Here is a 25,800-nt window from a genome sequence, read left to right as displayed (position 1 = left end):
CATCTATAGATCTTGACTCCCCTTTGATCTAAGAGCAATTCTTACAAATGGAATGCAAGAGATCTTTAATGCCATACCTTTTATATGTGCTATCAACCCTCCATTCCACTACGGTGTTGAGGATGAAATGAGAAAATGTCCAACAATCACGTGACAATACTGTCTTCTATATCACGTGATAATCACATTTCCTTGAATGCGAAGCATGTACTCCATCGCCTTTCATGGCTTTGTTCAAACACAGAGACAGCTATACAATGGGAAATTTTGATGGGAAACTGATGATTTACAGAGTCTTCTTCCATGGGCTACAGATTATGAGCTGCTCTCCGCAAAATTAGAATTCGATAGTATAAAGCCTGACAAATCAGGGCTGTGGTCATTGAATAATTCCCAGAATAGCCTCTTCATGACTTGAAGAATCTATAAAAAACTTTTAATTCAAACTTTTGAGCCTAGAAAGCGATGTGCCTGGTTGAAGCCCATATTGTAAAAGAGTCCGCAGTTGTTGATGCCGGGTTGTCTTACCACGTGACCAAGGCCGCTAGGGAACAACCGGCTTCCGGCTTCGACCTTTGCAACGCAACCTTCAAGAGGGATACCTCCAGCCTCCGCCTCTCCTCCCATCCATTGCACGATGAACTCCTTCCGCTTCGCTCGTTCCGCTCTGCGGGCTCGTCCCTCCTTCCTCGGCGCTCCCGTCCAGCGCCGTGGCTACGCCGAGGCCGTCGCCGACAAAATCAAGCTGTCCCTGACTCTGCCTCACCAGGTATGTTGAACCGATCTCGGAAGAGACCTCCCCCAACCCCAGGGCTTTATACTAACTTTGTTTCTCTCTATTAGACCATCTACCGCTCGACTGGCGTGTGCGTTTCTCCTTGCTCCCTCTGCGCTTGACGCTTGACCTCGTCATCCCTCCGAAAAATACTGACGAACCTTTCGCAATTACAGTACCCAAGTCAACATCCCCGCTGCCTCCGGTGAAATGGGTGTCCTTGCCAACCACGTTCCTTCCATTGAGCAGCTGAAGCCCGGTCTCGTTGAGATTGTCGAGGAGGGTGGTGCTACCAAGCAGTACTTCCGTATGTCCGACCCGTACAGCCCGAGCACGCGCCGAAAGATAGCCTCCAATTCAACCGAACAATATCGCTAACAACAGGTTCTCCCTGGCAGTTTCTGGTGGCTTCGCCGTTGTCCAGCCCGACTCTCAGCTGAGCATCAACGCCGTCGAGGGCTACCCCCTGGAGGAGTTCAGCGCCGAGGCCATTCGCGCCCAGATTGCTGAGGCCCAGAAGATTGCCAGCGGCAGTGGCAGTGAGCAGGATATTGCCGAGGCTAAGATTGAGCTTGAGGTATGGGTTTCTTGATGAATTTGTATCAGACTTAATTGCTAACCTATTCGAACAGGTTCTGGAGACCCTGCAGGCCCATGTCAAATAGATGTACATATCCACTTGCGCACTTCCCCCTACTTTTGAACGTGTAGAATTATAGCAATTCTCTTTTGTTGATTCCTACTCCTTCCCTTTTTTGTTGGTAGTTTTGAGGCGCGGGTGGTGCCTACCGCGGCTACATCCCCGACCTTCTTGTCTTGCTCTCACTTGGAAGCTCTGTTTCCACCCCCTCCCCACCTCTCACTTGTCCCATCCTCTCCAACTTGCCTTACTATGCGATCAATGAGAGCTCCCTTGGGAAGCATAGATACGCGCGTGACCATGACTGACTCACCCGTGGATGGTCTCTCGCCTTCGTTCGCGTCCGTCCTCGCGTTCGATGATATCCCACCACAGGATAGCCAGGCCCTCGAAGACCCCGGATTTCATGAACCACATTGGAATGCGAGAGAAAAAGCTGCATCTAACAAGTCACTTAAAGCATATCGAAAACGGACTAGCGGAAAGCGGCATTCTCGCCTGGAATTGGACGTCGCCATGGACAAGTACCACTCTCTTGACGGCCTCGCTGAGCCATTGAACCCACAGAACACCCCGGCCTCGATCAGTGGCCCCGACAGCCCCGAGGAGTCTGGTCAACCTTCGGATCCTCAGAGCTTGCGTACCAGCTCTGCCCCTCAGATACAGAGATTGGCTTTCGAATGGTCTGATGATAAGGGAGAAGGAGACTCATATCTGCTCTCTGGTGATACTGAAGATGGCAACAAGGCTCAAAAACGCCATTTCTCAGCTAATGACTCTTCCAATGCTCCTTCGAAGGAGCTCTTTAAACCCATGGGCTCGAGTGGTGTGAGCCAGGAACCTGGCGAGTCTACCTTTCCTCTGCGATGTGTTCGATTTTCTCCCCCACCTGAATCTCCTCAAAAGCATCATTCACCTCGTCGAACTCAACGTCCTATTCCCACTGTCGAACGAAAGGCAAACTACATAGCTTCGTACCGACAGCAGAAGCAATTCGAGAAATGGCGAGGCGCAACTCGTGCTCGTACTCAGCGTACCTCGCCGCATCACAGCCCATCCAAAGAGTCTCAGCATCTGACAAATCCACTTAGCCGGGCACCCGAGGCTCCTCAATTTTCGTCCGTTTCTACCTCGCTCTTCCACCAGGGTGGTGGCGCAGAGCCTCCAAATCAGACAACCATAATCCAGGGTCCATTGGGTTACAGAGCTCCAGAAGAGACGAACGCCATAGCAACTGGAGTTGGGGATATCAACGAAATCGCTTCATCGCGCCAGGGCTCAGAACTTGTCTCTCTTTCTATCTGCATCTACCGAATCCCACACCCTGGGCAGCCCTTGGCCCCCGATACCCGTGCAAGTGTCTTCCAAGTGCAGTTTACTGCGACTCCTCTTTCCGCCGAAAGTACGACCCAGCAGGAAGCAGCAAAGAATCATGTCGTCAGCCGTATAGCGCTAGATGATTTGCTGTGGCATACCCATGTGGTCGTACCTGCTTTTCTTCTTCGCATACCAGTCGCCATCGTGTCTGCAGCACAACGAGTCGGCAATTCACAGATTGGGACCGTCTTTCTCTACTTAGAAAAGATGTTCTGGTCCATTATGATTGCCTTATTTATCGGTATTGTGCACAGGTTTTTTCGAAACATCAGACTTCGTCCAAAACTTAGTGCCCGTGACTAAAACGAACGATCCCCGCGCAAATGTTTTCGGCTTATCAAGTGCACTTTCTTGATACCTGCACTAATGGTGGCCCACGACAGTTTATTTCCTTTCTCTCCACTCGAAAGCTTTTCATTACTTCTATTACTATACTGCGGAGTCCGTCTTGCTGGGTCATGGTTTGTATAACACAGACTGCTAAGTATCTTACCTGAGCACCTGTTATTGACTTTGCTCCAAGTTAACTTCCCCTGGCGTTTTATGCGGCCTGTTCCAAGGGCTTATGAAATAAAAGCTGCCTACTTGTATCATCATACATCAAGGCTGAAATGCAATTGATTTATTTTGCTGGTTTTCGAATCATAAATGTCATCACCTGTTATCTCTACGGAGAATACCCTTCTGGTTTAAATAATCAATATGAAACCAGTCTGCTCAGCTGGTGTAGAGATGAAGTCGTAAACATATTTTCATCAGACTGAAATAGAGCGCTTTGAGGTGCGACAGACATAGGTCCGCCACTATCATGAAAGCTTAGAGAAGAACCGTCAACTCAAATCGAAAAGATTCTACGTTTCATCTGAAAAAGATATCTATCAGGAATTTTGATTTCAATTAAGCCTCCTGATTATTGTATATCGACTTCAAGCAAGTGGGCAATCATAAATAAGATAACAAGAAAAAGCTTGAAGCCACCGACCAACATATCCAATCAAAGGGGAAATGACCCGTAAATTCGCTTGCCTCGTAAAGAAAAGAAAAGAATAACAAGCGTAACCTACCAATCCAAATAACTTATTTCCATCACTTCAAACATTCCCATATCCAGCATAAAATGGCCAATAACATAAAAATGGCCAATCAGACATAAGGCCGTAGTATCAACAGAACTAGGAGCTCGTTTTGTACAGGTCGTCACAAAAGAAACCGTAAAAGAAAAGAGCAAAGAAAAAAGAAATCAAGTCAAGATGTCGCGTCTATTATTCAAACTCCACGCCACGCTGTTGTCTCTCCTGCCTCGCCCGTGCTCGCTCTGCGCGTCGGCGTCGGCGATTGTTCGCATATGAGCCGCTTGCATCCGTGCCTGTCCAGATGCCAGGGGATGTGACACTGCCGTAGGGTATGCTGGAAGGAGCGGGTTGCGGGATAGGAGGCGGTGGTGGCATGTGGCTAATCTGAGATTGAGATGGGTGGAATGAGGATATCGGGGCGCTACCAGTTGGCGCAGCCGATGCGGCAGCAATTGCAGCCTCTTGTTCCCGGCGAGTCTGCTCGGCTTGTCGGCGCTCCATTTCTTCAACACGACGCCAGCGGTCCTGGCTTCTGTTTTCGTCTCCAGATAAGGAACCCGCGCTGCTGCCGCGACGCCGGGAGTTTCGACGCTCACGGCGTCGTGCCTCGCGCTGGGCGGCCGCTTCTTCTTCTGTAAGGCGGCGGAGAGTGACATGTCTACCGTCGTTGTGCATTTTAACCTTGACTGAGACCGGTGGAGACTCGACGTGGTCTTCACGATGTCGGCTCACGCTGCTACGACGGTGGCTAGATGCAGCGCCCATAGCTGCTCCGGCGGCTGCCCCAGCAAGTGCGCCCTCGGCAAAATCATGGCTATGTCGAGAATGGTGAGAGTGGTAAGAATGTGGTCGCTCGGATGGCAGGTCGCCGGACAATTCTTGGTGCACTGGAGGGATGGGAGGGATATCCGAGGGAACGCCATGAACAGCACCCGTTGCAACAGGCTCCGGGGTGAGCAATGAGTCTCCAAGGGATGACTGTCGGGGAGGTGGAGGTCGGGGTGTCAAGTCGGTTGGAGTCAAGTCACTCTCTGTGTAAGAGCTTGGACGTCGTCGCTGAGGATAGGGCCCGACTCCTGCATCTGGGCGGCGTCGTTTGCTATTTGCCCTTTGCAGCCGTTCATCCTCTTCCTCCCGACGGCGAATGTCCTCCATTCGGCGTTTTTCTTCATCGTCCTTGTCTTTGTTGCGACTGAATAAACGTTTCACAGCAGCGAAGGCACCAGCGCCGAGTAGTGCATCACGGACTCCATGAGATGGGCGCCTTTCAGGCTCGGTGAGGTATGTACTGTTGTAATAGTATGACGAACCGGGACTCTGTGGCCGGCTAGGCGGGCGGCTTGGAGGGCGATTGGCAGGCAAAGGGCGAGCGGGCTCTGGTCGTCCATCCTCTAGTCGGCTGAGAGAGTCCTCGGTGTAGCTGTCACTGCGTGAATGGGCAGGTCTATATCGGCCCGATTCAGCGTCATCTTCGCGGTTTCGCCGACGGTCCCACAGTTTCTTTGCTAGAATGCCAGCACCAGCCAAGGCACCGATCTCCAGAAGCTTCTTGCCCCAACCACCGCCACTTTTACCTCCGCCACCTCCACCGCTCGGCCTAGAGGATTCGTCTGAGTATTTGTCATCCGAGTATGATGTACGAGACTCTTCATAGACTTGACTCGAATGGCGGCTTCTCTGACGTCGTCGGAACATCGAGGCAAGACCTGCACCCAAGGCACCTCCAGCCAAGGCCTGGCCCAAGCCACCGTGATGACCGTGCTCTTCTTCCACGACTGATGGCCCAGTGTATCGGCTTCCATGCTCGCTTGGTGCATGGAAGCCCTCGTCGTCATAAAGGTAGGACAGCACAAAAAAGGCCATGAAGAGCGCAAACGCTGCCACTGCGAATAGAATGAAAAGCACTTTCGGAGAACCATAGAGTGTCAGGCCCAGAGGAATTTGAACAATTCCTAATATGGCCAGTGCTCGACCAAGCCATCGGTGAATCTAGAGGGGTGAGTATTAGAAAGATGGAAACGTATAACAGGAAAGTGCATAGAGACCAAAACATACCACCAGCTTCAAGGGGACGTGGTACGACCTCTTCTTGCTCTCTACTTTGTGCAGAAACCAGCCCCAAAGGACTTGAAAGATGACCATGACGTATATCGCTAAACCAATTCCATGGTGGGGGTTGGTCAGGCTTCTCTCGGGGCCGACAGCGAACCAGCCCAGCACAAATACCACGGTCGTCAGGAGTAGCGTGAGTACCTGACACCATGCGTGGAGCTTAAACGCCCAGAAAGGATTCCACCGAGAGTAATACCGGATGATTAAGGTTGATATCGGAACAAGACCCAAGAAAACAATAGTCGCGATGACACCGTGGGCGATAATTATTGAATGGTACCCAGCCATATTCTTAAATCGATTACCCATGCCTGATACAGGGCAAGTTAGAATACAAATAGTTCAATACAGACTGTACGTGCTGTTGGTACGCATTTGACTTACCATTATATCGCATTGTCTCGAAGTTCACACCCATCAAGTTCGGCAGCAAGAAGGTATCGCGCTGCGAGTCCCAAGTGCCATCTCCCACATGTAGTGTATTTGATGAGTATGTGCTGCTCCCGGCAGCTGAGAGTCCCGAGTCAGACATGATGATAGTGGCTCTGGAATGGCCGAGCTATCGCAAATCTCTGGAATGTCGATGTTACCGAAGGGGGATTGTCGAAGGAGATCTATGAGATCTCCTGGCCCGAGGAATGCACCATGCGACGGGATCGGACCGCAATTGGAATTCGACTATGACAGGAAGACCTGATATCTGGAGTGATATACTGATAGGTCGTTGAAAGTGATGCCTTCTACCCTCGATAACGGTTTGAGGATTGCTGGCGGAGAGGTTCAGTGAGCGTGGGTCGGTAGGAGTGGGAGGAGGGAGGGAGGAAGAAGTCGTACAGGGCCAAAACCTTCCAAAGCAACAAGTGAGAAGGACTTGAAGATTCAAAATTCAACCGATCGCAGTAGAATTGATGAGACTGAACAAGAGTCGTACAGGATCAACAACAGGCGAGCTGAGCGAGGCCCTGTCAACTGTTTTCCGTTTAGGGTTTAGGGTGCCAGCGCATAACCGCAGCAACGGGCAGAACTACTTGACCGCCTCCGATGTGGGATTCCATCAGATAACACCACATGACCTTATCGGCACGGGGCCCCCCGGTTCCGAATACGCTAAGGTCTCGTGGAATTGCGTGCGAAGAGCTTTCCTTGACTTCAACATTTTCCCCTCCCAAGGTAGATTTATAAGAAAGGAGATAAGAAAGGATAATATCAGGGAGTCCCCATTTTCAGGATGGTTTCGTCCCAAACAGAGGTCTTTGTTCGAGCTCTGTCTCGGTATGTACGCTTCTTCAGAATTTAGGGTATTCGCGGAAGGGATGAAATACTGATAAGCCGAGCCAGTCTCCTTGGATGGATATAGTACGTCCTCTATGCTCTAGAGCTAATGTTTTGATCTGGACCGAGATGAGGTCATGATCTCGCTGGTTCGCCCGTTGACTGTACTCTTCGTCAATAGTATGGCTAGCTGGTCGGCGTCTTTCTATCCCCAACCCATCCACAACTTCAAGCGGAAATCCACGGCTGGCCTGGCGATTGACTTTGCCGCGGTCAATGTATTGGGCTTCTTTTGCTATGCAATCTATACTTCGGCTTTCCTCTATTCGCCGGTGATCCGGTCGCAGTATGCAGCTCGAAATCCAACCGCTACCGAGCCCACCGTTCGCTTTAATGATCTGGCCTTCGCGGTGCACGCGGTCGTCCTGAGTGCGATTGTCTACACGCAATTCTGGCCCGCGATCTGGGGTCTAAAAGTTTCTCGCTTTCAGCATATCAGCAAGACGATGGCCGGTCTATTTTGGGGATGCGTGTTGGCACCCTTGTTGGTGATATGGGTGGTGTTGGCACGTAGCCCCGACGGAGGATACAGTCCATCGTCTTGGGCTTGGATTGATGTGGTAAGCTCATCACACTATTTTGCCCTTGACTTTGTTGGCCTATAATCCATTCTTCTTCCCGAGAATCTAATGCAGGAACGCTCTTGTGGGGCCGCTTTCTTAGATCTATGCGTTTTCCTTCAATAAAGTCGCCATTACGGTGGTCAAGTATGTGCCCCAGGCATGGTTGAATTACAAGCGAAAGTCCACCGTTGGCTGGAGTATCGTGACCATCCTGTTTGATCTGACGGGCGGAGTCTTGTCTCTGATCCAGCTCGTGTTGGACTCGAGCCTGCAGAATGATTGGAGCGGTATCACAGGCAACCCCGTCAAATTGCTTCTGGGCAACGTAACGATCTTCTTTGATTTGATTTTTATCATCCAACACTATGTTCTGTATCGCGACGCGCCGGATCCGAAGCTACCGACTGATGATGATGAGATCTCACCTCTCTTAAGTGGCTCCCATGGGCGCGAACGAGTGTGATGAAGCGGAGGGGAAAGAGGTGGGGGCACACGCAAGCAAGCGATGAGACTGTATATAGACATTGCGGGGGCTAAATTAGAGACATGAGACATGCACAACACACGGGGTGGGGAAGGGAACTATTTTTATATAGACTACTGGAAATGTCTTTGATAGACTTTCGGGTATTGAAATGATCCCTATGACCGAATCGATAATAGCTGTTTTTAATAAGGATCAATATGATCCATCGCCCGCAGGGCGTGGGCCCAGGTGACCATGGCTGTAAGACATTGGGGGCGGAACCCAATCGACGCGCCATCCACAGGACTCGGTCTCAACCCTGCCAACATTAGTGTTTCTATTTTGATAAGACTAAGTCCTGGAGTTGGCTCACTTGGATAATGGAGGGGAGCTCCCGGAGCCGTCGAGGTGGGCGTTGACGGGTTGACGGCTTATGCGGTTGAGCGGGCCAGTGGTGTTGCGGAGTTGCGGAGTTGCGGAGTTGTGCGGGGATTGGGCTGACAATATGAATTACAAAGTATAGCCAACACAACACCATCACAAGAGAGGTGAGTCACTCGATAGTCAGGTAGATTCTATGAGCGTCGCCCCTCGTAAATCCCGCTTCGTTGAAGAGAGTGAGAGTAAGTACGGTCAACAGCCATCGTGCTGAAACGCAGTGAATGATGAACTATGAGAGCAAGAGAAACTTATCTGGAGTGACCCAGTCGGTCAATCGTCGATCCTACGAGCCAGTCAGCATCTGATCCGCCGTTTCTGTGCAATTCTGACCTGTGATTGATCATCCCGCGGATAACAGCACACTTTTGACGCCCCGATGTTCAATGGCGCATTATTCTTCTGCACTCTGTGTTCAGGCAACCCATTCCTGTTCAGCCCTACCAATAACGCAACAAAGCCAACCCTTTCTAGCACTTTGGTCAGCTCAGCACAGATGGCCGGTATAGGCAAGTTTGGAACGGAGGACAAGTTTTGAATAGATGGCAAGGCTGGCAAGGGAGTTCCAGATGTTTCTTTTTGGTTGAAGAATGCGCATTGATCGGTGTTGTCCGTTGGTTCCAGATATTGACAACGCGAATAGCACATCTAGTGCTCGGGTCCTATGACAACTAGAAGGGACGAATAATCCTAGACCCCGGGGTTGCGCCATGAGTATCTCCATGACGGGTAGATCCAGTCCGTCGTATACTTCCACAGTTGAGAGAGTCCAACTTCTGGAAAAGGGCAGGGGAGCTTCGAGGCGTTGGTAGTTGGTGTTGGATCGGCGCCTGCCCGGCAGCATGCAGGATTGTTAAAATCCTCGACACCGCTTCTCGCGTTTGGAGAGGGCCAACACGCCCACCGACACGCCGCCTTCTGACTGGCCCGGGACGGGACTAAGCACTAAAGTTGAGCCCGTGGACCAATAATCAGCCCCCAAGCCGCCCCGACAGGGATCTAGGCTCGGCTCTAATCGTCGGTGTCGGGTTTGAGGAATGTCGGGGGACCCAGCTGAGACCAACGATCCCCCCCCCTTTGCGCTAACCTCCTTTTCTCTGGCGTCCAACCCGACCTCCACCACCCCCCGGTCGAGATACCAACAACCCTTGTACCCCTGCGGGTTTCTAGAGTGATCGAGGACGTAGCATGTGGTGTCGCGATCAATATCCTTCCTGGGAATCGCCGGGGCTCGGCAGCTGGGCTGGTCTCATACTACCTTTAAGCATGGCCTCGTTGAGAATGCTACCTTTATGTCGCCGTTGCGTCGAGGCGACCAAAAACTGCCGAGTATGCGGCTCAGGATGATAGAGACGCGTGGGTTTCTGATTCATGCATTCTATTTCCTACCGCGTATGCCGATTCTTTGTTTCTTTTCCTTTGATTTTTGCTTCCTGATTTCTATTTCGAGCCCTCTTTTTGGGTCCGAATTGAATGTCGGGGCATTTTGATTTGGTTTCAATAATTTCAATAGTGTCACTTGGGCGGTTCAGCTGAAGCCCATCGAATGTACAGTGTTTCGCAGATTGACAATTCTTGGATGATCCAGCCGGGCGATCCGAAGGGAACATGGAGGAAATCATTCGGAGTTCATCCATGGGAAGGAAGCTTGCCTGGAATGGGCATCCAAGCCCGGGTTCGACGTACCCCGTACCATTGTTACCCTTGTACCATATCCTCGTCATTTTCAATTTGTCAACCGGCGAACAAAGTACCAATTGTTGAAGTACGTGTCGACGGATCATGTCGGACAACGAGCGGTACTTCGCTGGTGCTCCGCCTCTTGCTCCCAGACCCAATACCTTCCCGAACTCTCGTCCTTCATAGTGCCATACCAATTGCTATGCCAATTGGCGGGGGAAGGCAAAACCTAGGAGGCTTTTTCTTTGTCGGGTGGAGCTCCTTCGTAAAGAGAGCCAGTGATAGGGGCGAACCACGTAAAACAGCAGACAAATAATTCATCATTTGCATCCCGGGAAGCACCAAACTGGGGACCCCAAACTCAACCCCAGTTCGCGTTCCAAATTCTCCATTGACCATCTCCAGTAGCTGCCTATTTTCTGGTCTAATGGGGATTTTCATTTCTCTTTTTTCACTTTTTTTTTTAATATTTTTTCGGTCGGTGCAGGACCTCTCTCATTCTTTCGATCGAACCAGCTATGACCTCGTAAAATAGGCCATGGCTCCCGGCCGCATCATCCGTCATCATCCTTCATCATAGGAGCGTGGCTTAGCCGGTGTCGATGCTTGTCCTCGGTGGAGCCCGCAGCGGGCGTCCCCCCAATCAGGCAGGGGCCAACCCACGCCAAACCATGCCGAACCCACCGCGAGCCCCTTCAAAGGGTTTAACGTCGCGCACTTCATACTAACTCCGTCCCGACATCGTATACATTCGTCCGAACCTTCGTACATTCAGCCTATCAGGAGTCAGCAACCTGCTACCCTTTTCTGGCAACCATAGCGGCCCTCTCCATCTGCATGACTCTCCTCTCACCCCCTCTTACACTGGTCTCCCAACAGGATCCACATTCTCGTCTGAATTGACCTTCCTCAGCCCTACTTGCTGAACCTCACTCAACCGACTCGAGCTGACTAACGGGCGCCCCACAGCGGTCCCTGCAAGGATATGCAACGCCCTGGGAACCGGAGCCCTGTTGGCTCGGCGGGACTGGGCTCTTGGGATCTTACGTCGATCGTTGCTGCCAAATTGTGGGCTCCTGGCCATGCTTTCTGTTGTCCTGGTCCCGGGCTGCGCGATCTGAATCACCCGTGAATCATCATGGCGGTTGTGGAATAGCGTCTTTCCATGGGGGCGGTTCCCGGTCCAATCTCCAGCCTCTTCTGCTCACTCCCTCGATACGCTCGCTGTTGTCAAATCTATGGTTACCTCGTTGTTGGTTCCCGTGCAGTTGCCCTCAGCCCGATAAAACCGCTCGGATGCATATCTCTTTTTCCCTTCTTCTTCATCCTTCTTTTTTTACCCCTCGTCCCTCCCGTTCACCTGAATCAATCTAGTTGCAGATCCATTTCTAAAATCCTACGTCTGCCGCGGAACGCCTAGAGAATGATAGAGCACTGCCTCTTCGAATGCTTCTTGTATAAACTCCATTCCTCTCGTCACTCAACCATATAAGCTTGGAACATCGTCATTCTCAGTCCCCTGCTTCGGTATCCGGTTGATCTGGAGTGCGCAAAGCTATCTATACCATTCACCTCTTTTTTTTTTTATTCCCATCTACATAGCACAGAACTTCGGAGAGAGCTTGGAACCATCTTATACTGGTGTTCAATCCACCTCGCTGCTCCTTCGCCCTCATCTAGAGAAACTTACAACAGCATCGGCCCCTCCCTCTCCAACCAACCCAATTGCTGCTCGTCTCACTTCCTTTGCGATTGGCATAGAGACCTACAGCCTTTCGCGCTGCCTGGAAATACCATATAACCTTACACACGTCCTTTCAGCCCCTCGATCTTCTTCCTTTCTTCCCCTCCTTCTTCTGTTCTTTTCTTTGGCATCTATTGCTCTTCCCTCTTCTGGATATCGATTGTCATGCGAGCACGGTATTCTCCCTCGAGCGCCTTACTTGACTTTGACAGGGAGATTCACGCTCCATCTCTTGTGTCGGAATCCGGTTTCTTTCTAGGCTCGGAAACACCGCCATATTCACTGCCTGGCATGCCGAACACGAGAACTTCCGGCTGGAAGGTCAAGGGTCTTGACGCTGGCGTACCTGGCGGCGCCGGACATGTCCCGTTGCAACCGCCGCGTATGGTCAGCATGGCTGATATCCCTGTCAGCTCTTCGTCTAACGCTGCGGGCTACATGCAGCCCCCGCTAGGCTTCGCTCAAGCCCCCTCAGACACCGTGACGTCCTTCTTGGCACCTGATAGCTATTTATCAGACCACCGGGCCTCTCCCGTCAGCGACCCCGTTGGATCTCTCTACGCCTGGTCCAGTGCCTCCGGAGCAGAAATTTTGCGGCCAGCTAGTTCATCGGCGATTGACCCTGTCATCGCCTCCACCACAGCGTCACCCTTCATGCAGTCCTACTATTCCTACGGGCCCTCTGCCGGCTCCATTACACCTTTGCAAGCCGTCTCCGGATATACCCCACAACAGATCAACAAGTGGTGCATGGAGAGTGATCCCTCAGCCGGTTTCTACCAGTCGGCTTCTTCCTATCCCGCAATGAGCCCGCTGGCCTTCCCCCCGGCCGACCTTCCGCCGAATATCTACCCGTCCATCCACGAGAACATGAGCACTGCCGCCGAGCAATGGTTCTCTCCAATCCCCAGCTTCGCCGGCCCTTCTACGGCTTCTTCGACCAGTGGACCAGCTCCCGACAGCTTCCTCTCTCCGCCATCGACCTCCGGTCTCTCTCTCGACTCCTCTCCTGCGCCCACCGTATCTGACTTTGAACCTTCCTCGAATCCTCGACCCAACTCTCCCCCCTTCAACCCCGCTGATCTGTCCCGCTATGGGATTCCCGCGGGCGAGGGTGTCTGGCGCTGTGCTCATCCGGGCTGTACCTCACAGGCCCTGTTCCGCCGTGGGTGTGACCTCCGAAAACACTTCAACCGTCACCGCAAGCACTTGTTCTGTCGGCATGAGAGCTGCCCCCAATCGCGGCAGGGTGGGTTCTCCAGCAAGAAAGACCGGGCCCGCCACGAGGCGAAGCATAACCCCGGTATCATCTGCGAATGGGAAAATTGTGGACGCGTCTTCAGCCGCACTGACAACATGAAAGATCATGTGCGCCGGATCCACCGCCGCGGTGGAAGCCGTTAATTTAGAGGACTGGAATGGATTCACGATGAACATGCTGATCTATGCCCTGATGTCTCTATGTTTTTCTTCTTATTTCTTTTCATATTTCTTTTGGGAGTTTTGATCTGTTTGGAAGGGGGGGTTTTTTTTTCTGTCGCCGCCTCTCTTCTCTTTCCTCTTTCCCCTCCTCTTTCTCTCCCTCTCTCTTCCTTCCTTGAATTGTACAACTACCAGAGGGGGCCACGGGACACGGTGCATCAGGCGAAATACGGATTTTGGGGGCTTTGGATCATTGGGTAAATGGATGGGCTAGATTTTGTGTTGTTTTCGACCGGCAAATACTAGCCAACAAAAAGGGACGAAACAACCGGGTAGACGGCGAATTGGATACTGTACCTTTGCCATTCCTCAGACTGTCATTGATAGTGGATATTTTTTGTTTTCGGCAATGGCATATCCATCATGGAATTGATATTTTTAGTTTTCTGATCCTGACTCTGTTCTCTCCTAACCCTCTTGAATGCCCCACTAGAAATCCCTTTTTTTTGGTCCTGCCCCCGCCACCCCCCCCCAACTTGTCTTCGAATGCCCTGCGAGACTCGAATATGCTTCAATGCCTCGAAAATACAACCACGCCGGATTTCGAATTCCACCAATACGACGTCCACGTTGCTTTTGGTTTCCGGCGCCTGGTGAATCATCTGCCCCGGATAACACCGTCAATACCAAATACCTCATTCATTCCCTGATGCTGACTCCCTAGGCTCCTCAGATGATGTATTCGGTGTATCCCGTTCCCTTGCTCTTTTTCTTTTTCTTTTTCTTTTCTCCCAATTGGGTTTATTCTTTTGTTGTTATTCTGTTATATTTTTTCCATGATTTGCTCTATGAAATTCCGCTGACGGCCACTCGATACCACCTCGCCATGTGCTGCTTCAGCCGCCGAGCTGAGTCGCCGATGCGACCCCACGATGATCGACATGCCGAGCCCCCGCCCGAGACCCGCCAGGCTGGGAGCGCATGGCTTTGCCCGTTTGGGGAGGGGCTTTGCGGTTCTACGGTGCGTTGTTATCTGTCTTGTCTCTGCGTCCCTCTCCTTCTCTTCGTGTCTCCATTTTGAATTGTGTTGTTTTTTTTTTTGTTATCATTGCTATTCTTCTAATCGTCAAGATTCTACTTTTACGGAGACAAAAGAAAGGGGGGCAAATAACTTGGGGGCCGATGCTATTCATGAATTCAAGACCCTCCTGGGCCTCTGGGGAATAATCGGAAGACTTGAAAGCTCCATCCATCGTCGAACTATGTCCAACCTATCCAGTCTATTTCATTATGTCCAATCCGCACTACCTAGACTTGGCGTTGGGATCCTTGCGGGACTCCACTCCTCCTCATCTTTCGCCCAACAGTCCGGTCATTTCTACAACATCGACAGTCTCACCACCGAATGCGATTGATCGCGCCTTCTCCCTCAGGTAGTGGGTTCATCATGTTGCACATGGACCATGGGGCTCTGTGTTCGTTGGGACCCCACGCTCTTCGAAAGGCCCGAGGCTGCGTTTGGCAGATGGAGGTGAGGAATGCGGGATCGGGAATAACTGTCGAAAAGTCACAGAGGATTGGGGGCAAGAAATTAAGAATAGAACAGCCGAGCTAACAGCGCCGTTCGCCCCTTGCTCGACAGAACGAGTACTGGTCGGGGGCGGCTCAGCGCGTTTTTAGCTGGTGGGTCCCTGGTCTCCCCCCTGAACTATGCGCCCCCGTTAAAACAGACGCCAGACTGAGTCGCTGGATATGCCCCGAATGGCAGCGGAGTCCGTCATCCGGTGGAGTTTGGGGGCTCCAGCATACGCTGTTCTTCAGGCGATTCCTATTCCCGATCAAGGCAGTGGTCGCGCCCCGAAATTTCGCCATGTTCTCAGGGGGTTCCACAACATAAGATATCGAGAGCAAAAATAGATCGAGATGATGGAATATACCGACCCCCATCCAACAGACCACAACCCATGGACCAAAAAGAGAGAGAGAGACAGAGAGAGAGAAGTAGGAGACACTCTTTCCCTTTCGAGCCTGGCTTCTATGGTCTTCTCTCCTCTCTCTTTCTCACTCCTCCCAAGGAACTACTATGACTCGTTGGGCACTTAACAAACTAGTAGTACTAGTACTACTAGTCCTAGTTGTGAGCACCCACCACCAACGCACTCCTTCAGATCCGCGTCAGATCTTCCGACCTTCCTTTTTCTTTTTCACTCACCAGACGGGTGGGACGAGCCTCAAGACCTCGATTTCCGACCTGTCCCACAATTAATTTCCGATGCCTGATGGCCTGACGAATGAAGACCGCGCGATGACAGAGACAACCTTGTCGCCCTTCACGCCCCACCCCAATTCCTGCTTTTTCGTGTAATGCTTCTCGAATCCGAAACCCTGGCTCTCCTCCCAAATTCGAAGCAGGTCGCTCTCTCTCTAGAAGGGGGCTCCGCCCTAGTTGATGACTGTAGGTGCAGGTGTGTTTTGGGGGGCCGGGGGAGGGGGGGGGGGAAAGGTTCTTCGCCCTCATAGCTCGAGCACAAAGTGCCCAGGGTCCCTAGTTCCTTGCTTTTACCATACGGGCCCCGGACTGTCGGGACATCAGAGAGGGAGGAGGCGGAATAAGCATTGAGAAGGGGGAAAATACTCCCCGGGCTCGGGCTGCTGTGTGACGCGGCAGAGTAGAAGAATCCTCTTCTACTCTGCCGCGTGGGAAATGGGGTGGTATTGGCCTTGGAGTTTTTTGGCGGGGGTTTCCTGGCCGGAGGTCGCATTTTGGGGGGCACGATGAGGACGACTCGGTTCGAGTGGGCGAGGAGGGTAAGGACGAATATGGTGTGTTGCCTCCCTGCTCTCCGTTAGCTGGGCTTCGAGAAGGTTCGCTGCGTCGTGATGGGTTGTTGAGAGCAGGGAGCATCCCACGATATATACAAGGCATATATCCAAGGAACCTGGGAACATGGTAACATGAACGAGGGTCCCTCAATGCCCGATTCGGAGAGACCACGCGAACATCAATTCAACACTTGATGCATCTACAAAGGGATTACGTGCCGGAAGATGGAAAGTGAGGGAGAATGGAAAGAGAATCAAAGAGCACAGCTCGTTGTTGTTCGCTTTGTAGTCCACCGCAACCAATGGGCCGTTCTAAGGACAGGGACTCCAAGCGGCGAAACTAGTACCAATGCTGCAGGGACAACCACAAGAACTCGGAAGAGAATGACAGGAAGAAGAGATCAATATGATGACGGCGGTTTTGGAGGGAAAAAAGGAGGTTGGGGGCGAGGAGGAGCAGGAATAGAAAGCTACGAAGGCAAAGAAACGAATGGACCGTCGGAAGAGTAGGAAGAACAAATGTAGACCCACTGTTCGGCACAGAGACAAACTCAAACGAATGGGCAAATAAGGTCGCCTATAAAAAAGTTATATATAGACCCTCTCAAAAAAAAAAAGTGAGAAATTGGACAGGGAAGAAAACGAATGGCCCGTGTATCATCATGCTTCTAACAGGTTGACATGTGGTATCATCGAAGAAAGCAGTGCAGTGCTGAAATGAAGTCAAGACAGAGCTCGCGAAAGCAAAAGGTATCACAAGCTCAAGGGAAGGAAATTCGTAAAAGGCGTAAAGAGGCCGGTAGCTGGGAGGAGGCGTGAGGATTGGGCGTGGAGTGAAGCGAGCGAACGTGAACCTCCCAGACCAATGGGCATCAATGGGCATTCAGGAGTCATGTCCCATTGGGAACTTCGCAGTTGGGATCCTTCAGTGAATTCCCGATGTGTCTTTCGACCATCAAAGAGATCGCGCTCTCATTAATACAAACGAAGACCGCGGGAGACAGACCACGCCCAATGTCCCAGTGGAGACATATAGGGTCAATTTTTAAGAAGACAGAAAGGGCTTAACCGGAATTCATCCTCCGCCGCCGACCTCGAGAGCTGCCGACAGGCCGTTGAGCCAGGACTGAGCGCAGGATTGGATCGTCTTTGCTTTTATCAACGTGGTGTACACGGACATGTCTGGGTCCGGCAAGAAACGGAAACGAATCAGCCAATTACACTCAAACAAATTGAATTAAACAGGCCAGCCGGCCAAGTGGCTAGAATTACACACCGTTGAAGATTGTCTGGTCGAGGATATTTGTGTTGTTGATCTGGGCAAAACGGACACACGTAACCTGGAGAGTTGTGTACCAGGCCATGCCGCATCATTTCATTCTTGCGTTTGAATCCCTTCCCTCCTACGCCACGGGGACAGCCTTCTACAGGACAGAAATGAGGTCGATCTTGCGAGTGCACGTTGGCATGGGAGCTGGTCTTCTGTTAGATTCTGTTTGATGGGCGACAACATGGTCTATGGACGGGAAGGAAGGAAGGTGGGGAGGGGTAGGCGGAGGACACAGCTCTATTGGAGTCTCTTATCTGTTTCTCCATCGGCGATGGTAGATTGTGAAGGAAGGACGCTTGGAGAGAGAAAGTTGCTTACTTAAGTAAATACTGAGTTTGGAACGGTGGTGCTGTGCAGCCAGGATGCGTGCATTTATAATTCCCCGTGCCGGTTGGCGCCCCATTAGTGGGAGTAGCTGAGCTGAAAGCGGCTCTATCACTGGGTCCCGGGGTAAGGGCAACCTGCTCCGTAGGTGTGGGATAGCTGGTGACGGGACTCTTCGTGGTCATCGGAGACGTCTCGTAGGGGGTAGCCACATGCTGTGGGGTCTCTGCGGGTGTCGACGCTGGCAGTGAGGGAGGATGGGGAGGAGGCCCGGCTCGCCAGATTGCTGGTTGTGACGCCGGGGACGGATGAGTTGATGCATCCTTGGCGCTCACCGGGGAGAAATGTGAGAATGGACTGGGAGGGATCTGAGATGGTAAATATGATCGGGGGAGTGAGCGATCATGGGGAGAATCTGTCGATGTAGCCGACCCGGGGCCCGAAAACGAATATGGCGGCGGGAGTCCGTTGAGGCGGGCCGAAGGAAAGTCATTCGGGGAAAGACCTCCAAGCGCGGAGTGGATCGAAGGCAGCGTTTGATTGCTGCCGGCCGATTCGGGAGACATGCCGGGGCATGACGATGGAGGCGAGGCGAGGGATTGCAGCGAGGGAAGAGCGAATGGATGGTCGGGCAAGGGTTTGGCGGGATCGGGTTTGAAGGAGGGAGGCGACAACCGTCGATCTTGCGAGAATCTGCGATCTGGCGGGGCTGTGATGGAAGGCAGGCGAGGACGTTGTCGGGGCGGCGAGTTCAAATCGCGTTTGACCCCCATTGTATCCATCGACGGCGGCGCCGGCGGCGGTAGCGGGGGGATTTGATTCCGCGGGGACGTTAACGGATCCCCACATTTTCGATCGTCAGATACGAAAGGCCCTTCCTTCTTCTCCACAATCGGCTTGAGCTTGATCTCGTCGTGGCTGATGCTTTTGTCGATCTCGACCTTTTTCTCCCTGCCGTCCGCTCCTTCTCCGACTCCTGCTCCGATTCGTATGCCCATTCCTGCAGTTCTGCCTCCAGCGGAGGCATCATATTCTCGCCCCTTCTCAAATGACGAGAGCGGTGGTAGTGTTGGGGGTTGCTTCCAGTTGACCGGCTGCGCCCGTTCCACGCGATCCTGCTTCGGAGCCCACTCCGTATACGGATGATCACGGGCATGCGCCGCGATATCCGGACGGCCTGGGTCTAGAAAGCTCATCAGCACCGAGTCGCCGTGACCCGTCTGGGTCATAGTTTCCGGCATGTGCGGCTTACGAGAACGCCCTGGCGTTCCCTTGGTGTCTTTTGCGGCATCGTCGTCCGAATGGGATACAAAGGGTGGTTTCGGCTCGTCCGACACATACTTGGGCTGGAGAGCCACAGGAGGCGGAGACCGGTTCATGGCATCGTCCGAGTCATAGATATCGGACGTCATGAAGGCACAGAGTCAGGCGCATAGAGCCGCCCGAGACCTGACTGGCGGCGACTACGACTCGAGGATGATGGAGTCGGGAATCACTAACGAAGGTTGGTGATGCTGACGAAGCTGACGAGGCTGAGGATGACAGAGTGGACAGCGTTGACAATGCACCAAGATCTTGATAGTGGTAATGATGGGAAAGATAATTGCGCCGATGCGAATGATGAGAGGATTTCATCCGCACTGGTGAGATTCCAGATCCAAAATACAAAAATAGAACCAATCTGTCTTTAAATTTTTTGGGGGTGATGGGGGAGGAAAGAGATCAGGGTTGTATTGGTGAGATCTTCAAGTTCCTAGCGACAGCGGTTAGCGGCGCGATCCTGTAGTCCAGTCTCAACCTCTCGAAGACGACAAGGAGACGACGAGACGGGTTATGTTGAGATGAACACGTGGAGTGGGGGTATCATTCATGAGGGTCTCGAGGACCCGAATGAGGCCTGAATGAGGCTCTGCTCGGACCCGCGATGGTCCAGGACCGATAGACCAGCAACGTGCGGAGACGCGGTCCGGGCGAGGAGCGGTTGAGCTCTGAGAAGGCCAGTTCTACTCGGGTCGCGGTGAAGGAAGAAAGCGAGAAAGAGGGGAAACCAGACTCGCTAGTCAGGGAGAGAAGGTAACGTACCAAGGGACGGGCAATTTGCAACGGGAGTTGAGGCTCAACTGGAACCGGCCAACAGCGCCATCGGTGAACGCGAACGAAGTCCCGGGGGGAAAGGGGCGGGAAAGACAGAGCCCGGATGAGGGAGGTTAATTATGAGTTAACCTAATAGGAGCCCTGATCGTGTAGGCAGAAGGAAGAACCGTGGTCGAGGGGGAAGGGGAGGGGGGAAGGAAGAGAAGGGGAGAAAGAGAGAGGAGAGAGGAAGGGAGACTTAGGTTGAAGGAGGAGATCTCCGGGGGGGGGAGAGCCGCACCGGAGGATTGGAGGGTGGGGGGGTGAAGAGGGTTTGAGGAGAAGGAAAGCGAAGGATGGAATGATGACTGGGAGCTAGCTCTTCAGGAGTTCGGAGAGGGAAACTTGGGAAACTTGTGGTTTCGGTTTGGGGGGGGGGGAAGGGCGTAACGGGTTGGCCGGGGGGAGGAGGGGGGGGGAGTGGCCCCAAGAATCCACGGAAGTTATAACCAGAGAGTATAGCAAGCGCCCGAGAGCCTGTCGATCCCTCGTGTCTCCCTAATTCACCGTCTCGAGTAAAGAGGTAGGTAGCGAGGGGGGTTTGGATGGGGATTGAGGGGTTGGGGAATTGGGGAATTGAGGTATAGAAGGACACCAGGAATATAGGAACGGGACTCCTCAGGAGAGGCGCGCGAGTCCAGATAAGACGGAAAAGAAAAATAATAAATAAAAAAAAACAAGCGAAACGTCAGGCTGCGAGCACGGAAAGTGAGGCTCTGAGCCAAGTGGGCCTGGTTCCCGAGGCTCTCGCAGTTCCTGCCTGGGCTTTGACTGGGTCGTCAGATTCCCCGCAACAAAAGCAAGTTCCCACCTCTCGGTGCGGCGATCCGGGCACATCGAGGATTACGGGCGTGGGAATACAGACGGCAGGATGGCAGGATGGCAGAATGGTAGAATGGCCGTATAGGAGCATCTTGAGATATATCTATATATTTATTCTAGGTTGATCTAGACATAGATAAAGCTCTATAGCTATAACGGATCTATCAGAGGGAAGGCTCTCGCCACATAGCTACCCGAGGTACTTTGGAATACAGGGCAATACTACATCATCTGGGAATGATAGAATCATCTTATAAACCTAGAACAGCCGGTTGATGCGGGCGTGATATGTGATTTGCTTGGGATCCCAGAAGCGGGCGAGATCGTAGATTCGATTGTAGATAGCCATCTACAAATACAGATAGGAGTATATAAATCTCTCTCTCTGAAATGCTGCCTGTGCGCTATTGTCTTTCCCAGGACCCTGACCCTCTGTCGTCCAAAAGAAGTCTCCCCAGGCCTCGCCGGGACCATCGTCATTACCGCCAGGGCGACCGGGAGATCTCATCCCAAAAGAGAAGGTCGCTCGATAACGGCACTAGACTACTGCACCTCATGTACCCAATGTACCTACTTTTCCTGCTCTCACCCAAGTCTTCAGTCCCAACCAACCGACGGTTCAACCCGGTCCAATGGGTCCACCACGATGCATCAGGCGTTGCAGGTTGCGCTGTGATGTTTGAAAGGTGCTTATCTCCTGATCGGAATCGATCCTCCATTCCTCGAGCCTCTTGATGGGGAGTGGGGAGATCCTCGTCTCTCTTAGCCTCATCGGCTGACTCGTGCAGATGATGTCGGAGGATTTTCATCAATTTTTCATAGACTCTCATGAAGTCTCACACTTTCCTCATGGTTTATGATTTAAAGAAGGATCACTGACGGAATGACGCTCCTCTTGAGGGCATGGGGCATTTTCGAAGGGAAGGGGGCGGGGGGTCACACCTACGCCCTTTTTTTTTTTTTTTTTTTTTTTTTTTTTTTTTTCTCTCCCTCTCTTTCACACTCTTCAACCTTCATCTTCTTCCCAGGCTCCACAATTCTTCCCTCCTCCCGGATTATTCAACCGGGTCATCCACGCTGTATTATGAGTGGCACGCCGTTTCCCCTCTCCACCTCCCCCGGGCCTCAATCCCGGGAAGGGAACATGCACGACTGCCTTCCCCTTGACATGATCTCGTTTTCGCGAAACCGAGCTGCCCTCGGGGAGTCTTTTTGGGCCCGGTCTTAGGTCTCAAGAGGTCCTCCTGTCTCCGAGGTCCAGCCTTGCTCCCTCCGACCCGCCTCGAAGGATTTTGACAACGCAACATGATCCACGTTGCGCGTTTCAGGAGAACCCGGTCGACGGTGTGGACAAGCAGCCAATCAAAGACATCCTGCGTCCGAATTTACCGCCGAGCGAAGGACGGCCGCTCATCCTGTATCCCTCGAGGCTATTACGACTACGGGACCCCCGGGAATGGCACCTGGATCCTGGTACCCCAAGAGCCCAGGTGGGAGGACCCATCTCTCCCTCTCTTCCTCTCTTCCTCTCTTCCTCTTTCTCTCTCTCTCCCTCCCTCTCCCTCCCTCTCGGATGATGCTCGTCTCGTGCGACTCACTGATCCATTCTTTCCGGTCACCAACCCACCCAAGTCCAGGTTGACCTGATGCGCGACTCTTCCAGACAGGAAACACGCGGCCCGCGCCGAGATCATTGCGCAACTCACCAATTTTTTCCTGGCCCGGCACATTGCCTTTCTCATAAATTAAACCCACCATGACTGGACTAATTTCCAAGTGGGTTCATGTGGGTTCGTTCGTGGGTAATTCTTCACACCCTGTGTCCGTCACCGCGACTGCACTGACCACACTATCCACACCGACCACACCGACCACTCAGCGCGGTCGAGGACTCCAGAAGGACCTCATGTAAATGCACATCCTCCGTCATCCCATTCCTGCGTCGACGAATGTCGCCTCGGTACACCCTCGTCTCGGCGAGTGCCCCGGGTTCCTTTCCTCCCCCCGCCTCCCTCCCCTTCCAGGCCTGGTTCGGAGTCTTCGTTACCCCCTCCTTCCTCTTTGCGTCGGCGAGTCTGCTCTTGTACGACGTGATGGGACATTAGTTCACCCCCTCCCCCCTCTTTTCTGCTGCCCACTCACTCAGCCTCACTCAACGTAGAGCCGCAGGGCCAACGCAGCCTCATTCCTCGGCCCCTTCCCCCTCCTTGAGTCCAAGCAACCAATCATAATCCAGGCCCGATGGGGACGTGTCTGTGCTTCCCCCCCTCCCTCCCCTTACGAGTGACAAGAGAGTCAAGAGCAGAAGCCCGAAAAAGAAGAAACGCCGCAAAACTAAGATCGCACCCTAAAATTGCCAGCCGCATGCGACTGCGCGTCAGCATGGGGCTATTGATGGCCAAAGTTTAGTTGAGCACCCAGCACCCACGATAGCCTTCTCCTCCCCGACTCCTTCGCCCTCCTTGCCCCCGACCCTGTTCCTCCTCAAACCTCAGGTTCCAATCCACACAACTTCAGTCCGGGTGCATGGTGGCGCCGCATGGAACGTGATAAGGTGGCCGGAAGCCGCAGGAAAATACGGGCGGTCGGTTCTCAACGGGTTCTGGACCAGATGTGGACCGAATCAGGACAAGTGCTGACATCCCGATGTCCTCGCTGGAATCGAGTTGACGCAAATCGAAGCCAAAAAGAAGAAGGAAAAAGAAGAGCCAAAAAGCACTAAAAAATCAAATGCAACGCCATCTTCGTTTTAGTGCAGGAGTACATCCCCGAGGTACTGAGCTGCAGACCAGTAACGACCAAGCTTGCCGTCCCGAGCCAAGTCCCTCACGTCAGAACTCCCAAATCTACGTACGCCGATTGATCTGGTTAGTTTCATCTACTGATAGAATAATCAAGAAATCGACTTTGGTTGGGGATGTGCTCGGAAGTATATTTTCGGATCTTCTATCATCATCCGTTCAGAACAGGAGAGGGAGGAACGAGGATCTCTCCCACAATGGACGGGCGGGCTGTACAACTCCTGTACCTCGAGGCCTCCCCTATGGGTTGTATCATCGGAATATTTGTAGGAGGCCATCCCAACGGAGGATGTACCTTGCCCATGCAGGGTGCGCCGTAGCCATGAACAAACTTCGCAAGGACTTCTACAAGCAGCCTGTCAGACAGCCCAGCACGCCCGGGAAACTCTCCGAGCGCACTTGGTTCCCTTTCCAGGGTGGCCTACGGGGGTCTTGCGAGACAGCCATCGTCTCTCGAGCCCGGGTGCAATGCACTGGCAAGCAAACGGCCTCGTTGTGGTCGGCGGCGGGCGCATACTAGCCCGCCGCCCTGCGAACCGGGCCGCCATACTTGCATGCCCACCCTTACAGAGCCCCAGGCCGAGATGAATTCGTCGCAGGATCCTTTCCATCATGGCCACGGCAGGGTTGGAATCGGGGAATCGAGGAGCACGAGGAGGTCTTTTCACCCCCGTTTCGGGTGGTCAATGCCCAATGTCTGCTGGTCTCAGAGAGACAGGATGGCCCGGCTGACGAGATGACGATGTACAGCGCCATCCCAGGCCAAACACCGAGTAACTTGGCGTGAGGTATCGTGGGATTCGAACTGTCACCTATCTTAGTCCCGTGTCGTGGAGAGGTTCCTCTATTCCCAAGACGGCCTATACTTTGAACCACTGCTTTTTTCGACTCTGGATGCTTGAATAAAGAAAAATTTGCCCGGGCTCGAATATATGCTGGCTCATACTCACACTTCCAATACGTAACCGTGACCGAGGACGAAGTACAGGGGCAACCGGGATGGAGCTCAGAGAATATCGCTGGGTATTCCGGAAAGAACGGACTGAGAAAGCCTCGAGACAACTACTCATACTGCTGCTCTCGGCCAGTTCCTCTAGCTGGCGAGCTCCGGGCACTGGGGATCAATATATTTCACGATGGTTTTAGGGCTCAAGACTCCCAACTCCCAACCCCCAAGTATAAGACCGTCATCGCCGGACGGTCGGCCTATGCTTGAAAAGCATTGCCTAGATTAGGCACCGCTCCTAACGCTCAGTCTCCACCTTCTGTTTCCCGTCTTCTGTTGCGGCTGTAGACTCCAAGCGAGTTTTCTTCACCGCCTGATTCAGGTGGGGCGCGGTCGAATAATGGATTTCTTTTCGAGTTGACTCTTCCGGGCACCTTGAAGAGGCCTGGGAAACAAACGGCCCAAACAAGACCTTCCGCCCCGACGGAGGCTCGGCGGAGGCTCGGCGGGGCTCGGCGGACTGACGCGCGCCCGCCGCGTCCCAGCGGTGAAACGCGCCGCAAGGGGAACAGGAGATGTTCGCGATTCAGCACACCGCAATTCTCCAGCTCGACCCCAAGTCCCGCTCTCCAATCCCAATTCCGATTGATCCTTTTTTTCTTTCTTCTATTTTTTGGCCATCCCGTTTCACCTAATTCTCTCTCCCCTCTCCCCCTCTTCTTCCTGGCAATGACCAAAGAGACCACCCCGCCGCCCGCCGAAGCCCCCGCCACCACCATCGCTCGTGAACCGCCTTCCCTCCCCGCCTCGCCGCTCCCCAAACGCTCCAAGACCGACGCCGCCGCCATGACTGCCTCCATTGCTCCCGCTGTCACCTCCATTCAACAGCACCTGCCCCCGCTGCTGGTCAAGAAGCTAATTGCCTCGGCCAAGGCCCCAACGCGGGGCTCCGCCTTCGCCGCGGGCTACGATATGTACGCTGCGAAGGACACCGTTGTC

At 52.9% G+C, this 25,800-nt stretch overlaps 7 protein-coding genes across 7 annotated transcripts; 5 read left to right on the top strand and 2 right to left on the bottom strand.

Annotated features, from left to right (window-relative positions):
- Positions 1-637: 637 nt before the first annotated feature.
- N7462_002987 (F1F0 ATP synthase subunit delta) lies at positions 638-1,440 on the top strand (the record flags this gene model as incomplete). The annotated part of the gene is made up of 5 exons (XM_057074713.1): positions 638-769; positions 844-866; positions 952-1,082; positions 1,174-1,352; positions 1,408-1,440. The coding sequence occupies 5 exons, from the start codon at positions 638-640 to the stop codon at positions 1,438-1,440; spliced, it is 498 nt and encodes a 165-aa protein (XP_056934218.1).
- A 236-nt stretch (positions 1,441-1,676) lies between these two features.
- Positions 1,677-3,095, top strand: N7462_002986 (uncharacterized protein; the record flags this gene model as incomplete). Its single annotated transcript, XM_057074712.1, has 1 exon — positions 1,677-3,095. One exon carries the CDS (start codon positions 1,677-1,679, stop codon positions 3,093-3,095), a length of 1,419 nt encoding a protein of 472 aa, XP_056934217.1.
- Positions 3,096-4,054: 959 nt separating this feature from the next.
- On the bottom strand, positions 4,055-6,509 carry N7462_002985 (uncharacterized protein; the record flags this gene model as incomplete). The annotated part of the gene is made up of 3 exons (XM_057074711.1): positions 4,055-5,854; positions 5,921-6,288; positions 6,362-6,509. The coding sequence occupies 3 exons, from the start codon at positions 6,507-6,509 to the stop codon at positions 4,055-4,057; spliced, it is 2,316 nt and encodes a 771-aa protein (XP_056934216.1).
- Positions 6,510-7,205: 696 nt separating this feature from the next.
- N7462_002984 (putative L-cystine transporter) lies at positions 7,206-8,335 on the top strand (the record flags this gene model as incomplete). Its single annotated transcript, XM_057074710.1, has 3 exons — positions 7,206-7,249; positions 7,431-7,869; positions 7,973-8,335. 3 exons carry the CDS (start codon positions 7,206-7,208, stop codon positions 8,333-8,335), a joined length of 846 nt encoding a protein of 281 aa, XP_056934215.1.
- A 4,030-nt stretch (positions 8,336-12,365) lies between these two features.
- On the top strand, positions 12,366-13,604 carry N7462_002983 (putative C2H2 transcription factor; the record flags this gene model as incomplete). The annotated part of the gene is made up of 1 exon (XM_057074709.1): positions 12,366-13,604. The coding sequence occupies one exon, from the start codon at positions 12,366-12,368 to the stop codon at positions 13,602-13,604; it is 1,239 nt and encodes a 412-aa protein (XP_056934214.1).
- A 4,485-nt stretch (positions 13,605-18,089) lies between these two features.
- N7462_002982 (uncharacterized protein) lies at positions 18,090-19,511 on the bottom strand (the record flags this gene model as incomplete). Its single annotated transcript, XM_057074708.1, has 1 exon — positions 18,090-19,511. One exon carries the CDS (start codon positions 19,509-19,511, stop codon positions 18,090-18,092), a length of 1,422 nt encoding a protein of 473 aa, XP_056934213.1.
- A 4,666-nt stretch (positions 19,512-24,177) lies between these two features.
- Positions 24,178-24,375, top strand: N7462_002981 (uncharacterized protein; the record flags this gene model as incomplete). Its single annotated transcript, XM_057074707.1, has 1 exon — positions 24,178-24,375. One exon carries the CDS (start codon positions 24,178-24,180, stop codon positions 24,373-24,375), a length of 198 nt encoding a protein of 65 aa, XP_056934212.1.
- Positions 24,376-25,800: the final 1,425 nt, after the last annotated feature.

The sequence above is a fragment of the Penicillium macrosclerotiorum genome (genome assembly GCF_028827735.1).
Source record: "Penicillium macrosclerotiorum strain IBT 26536 chromosome Unknown utg000003l_segment0_segment0, whole genome shotgun sequence".
NCBI lineage: Eukaryota > Fungi > Ascomycota > Eurotiomycetes > Eurotiales > Aspergillaceae > Penicillium > Penicillium macrosclerotiorum.
The sequence above is the reverse complement of the archived record's forward strand: the minus strand, read 5'-3'. Positions and strand labels throughout refer to the sequence as shown.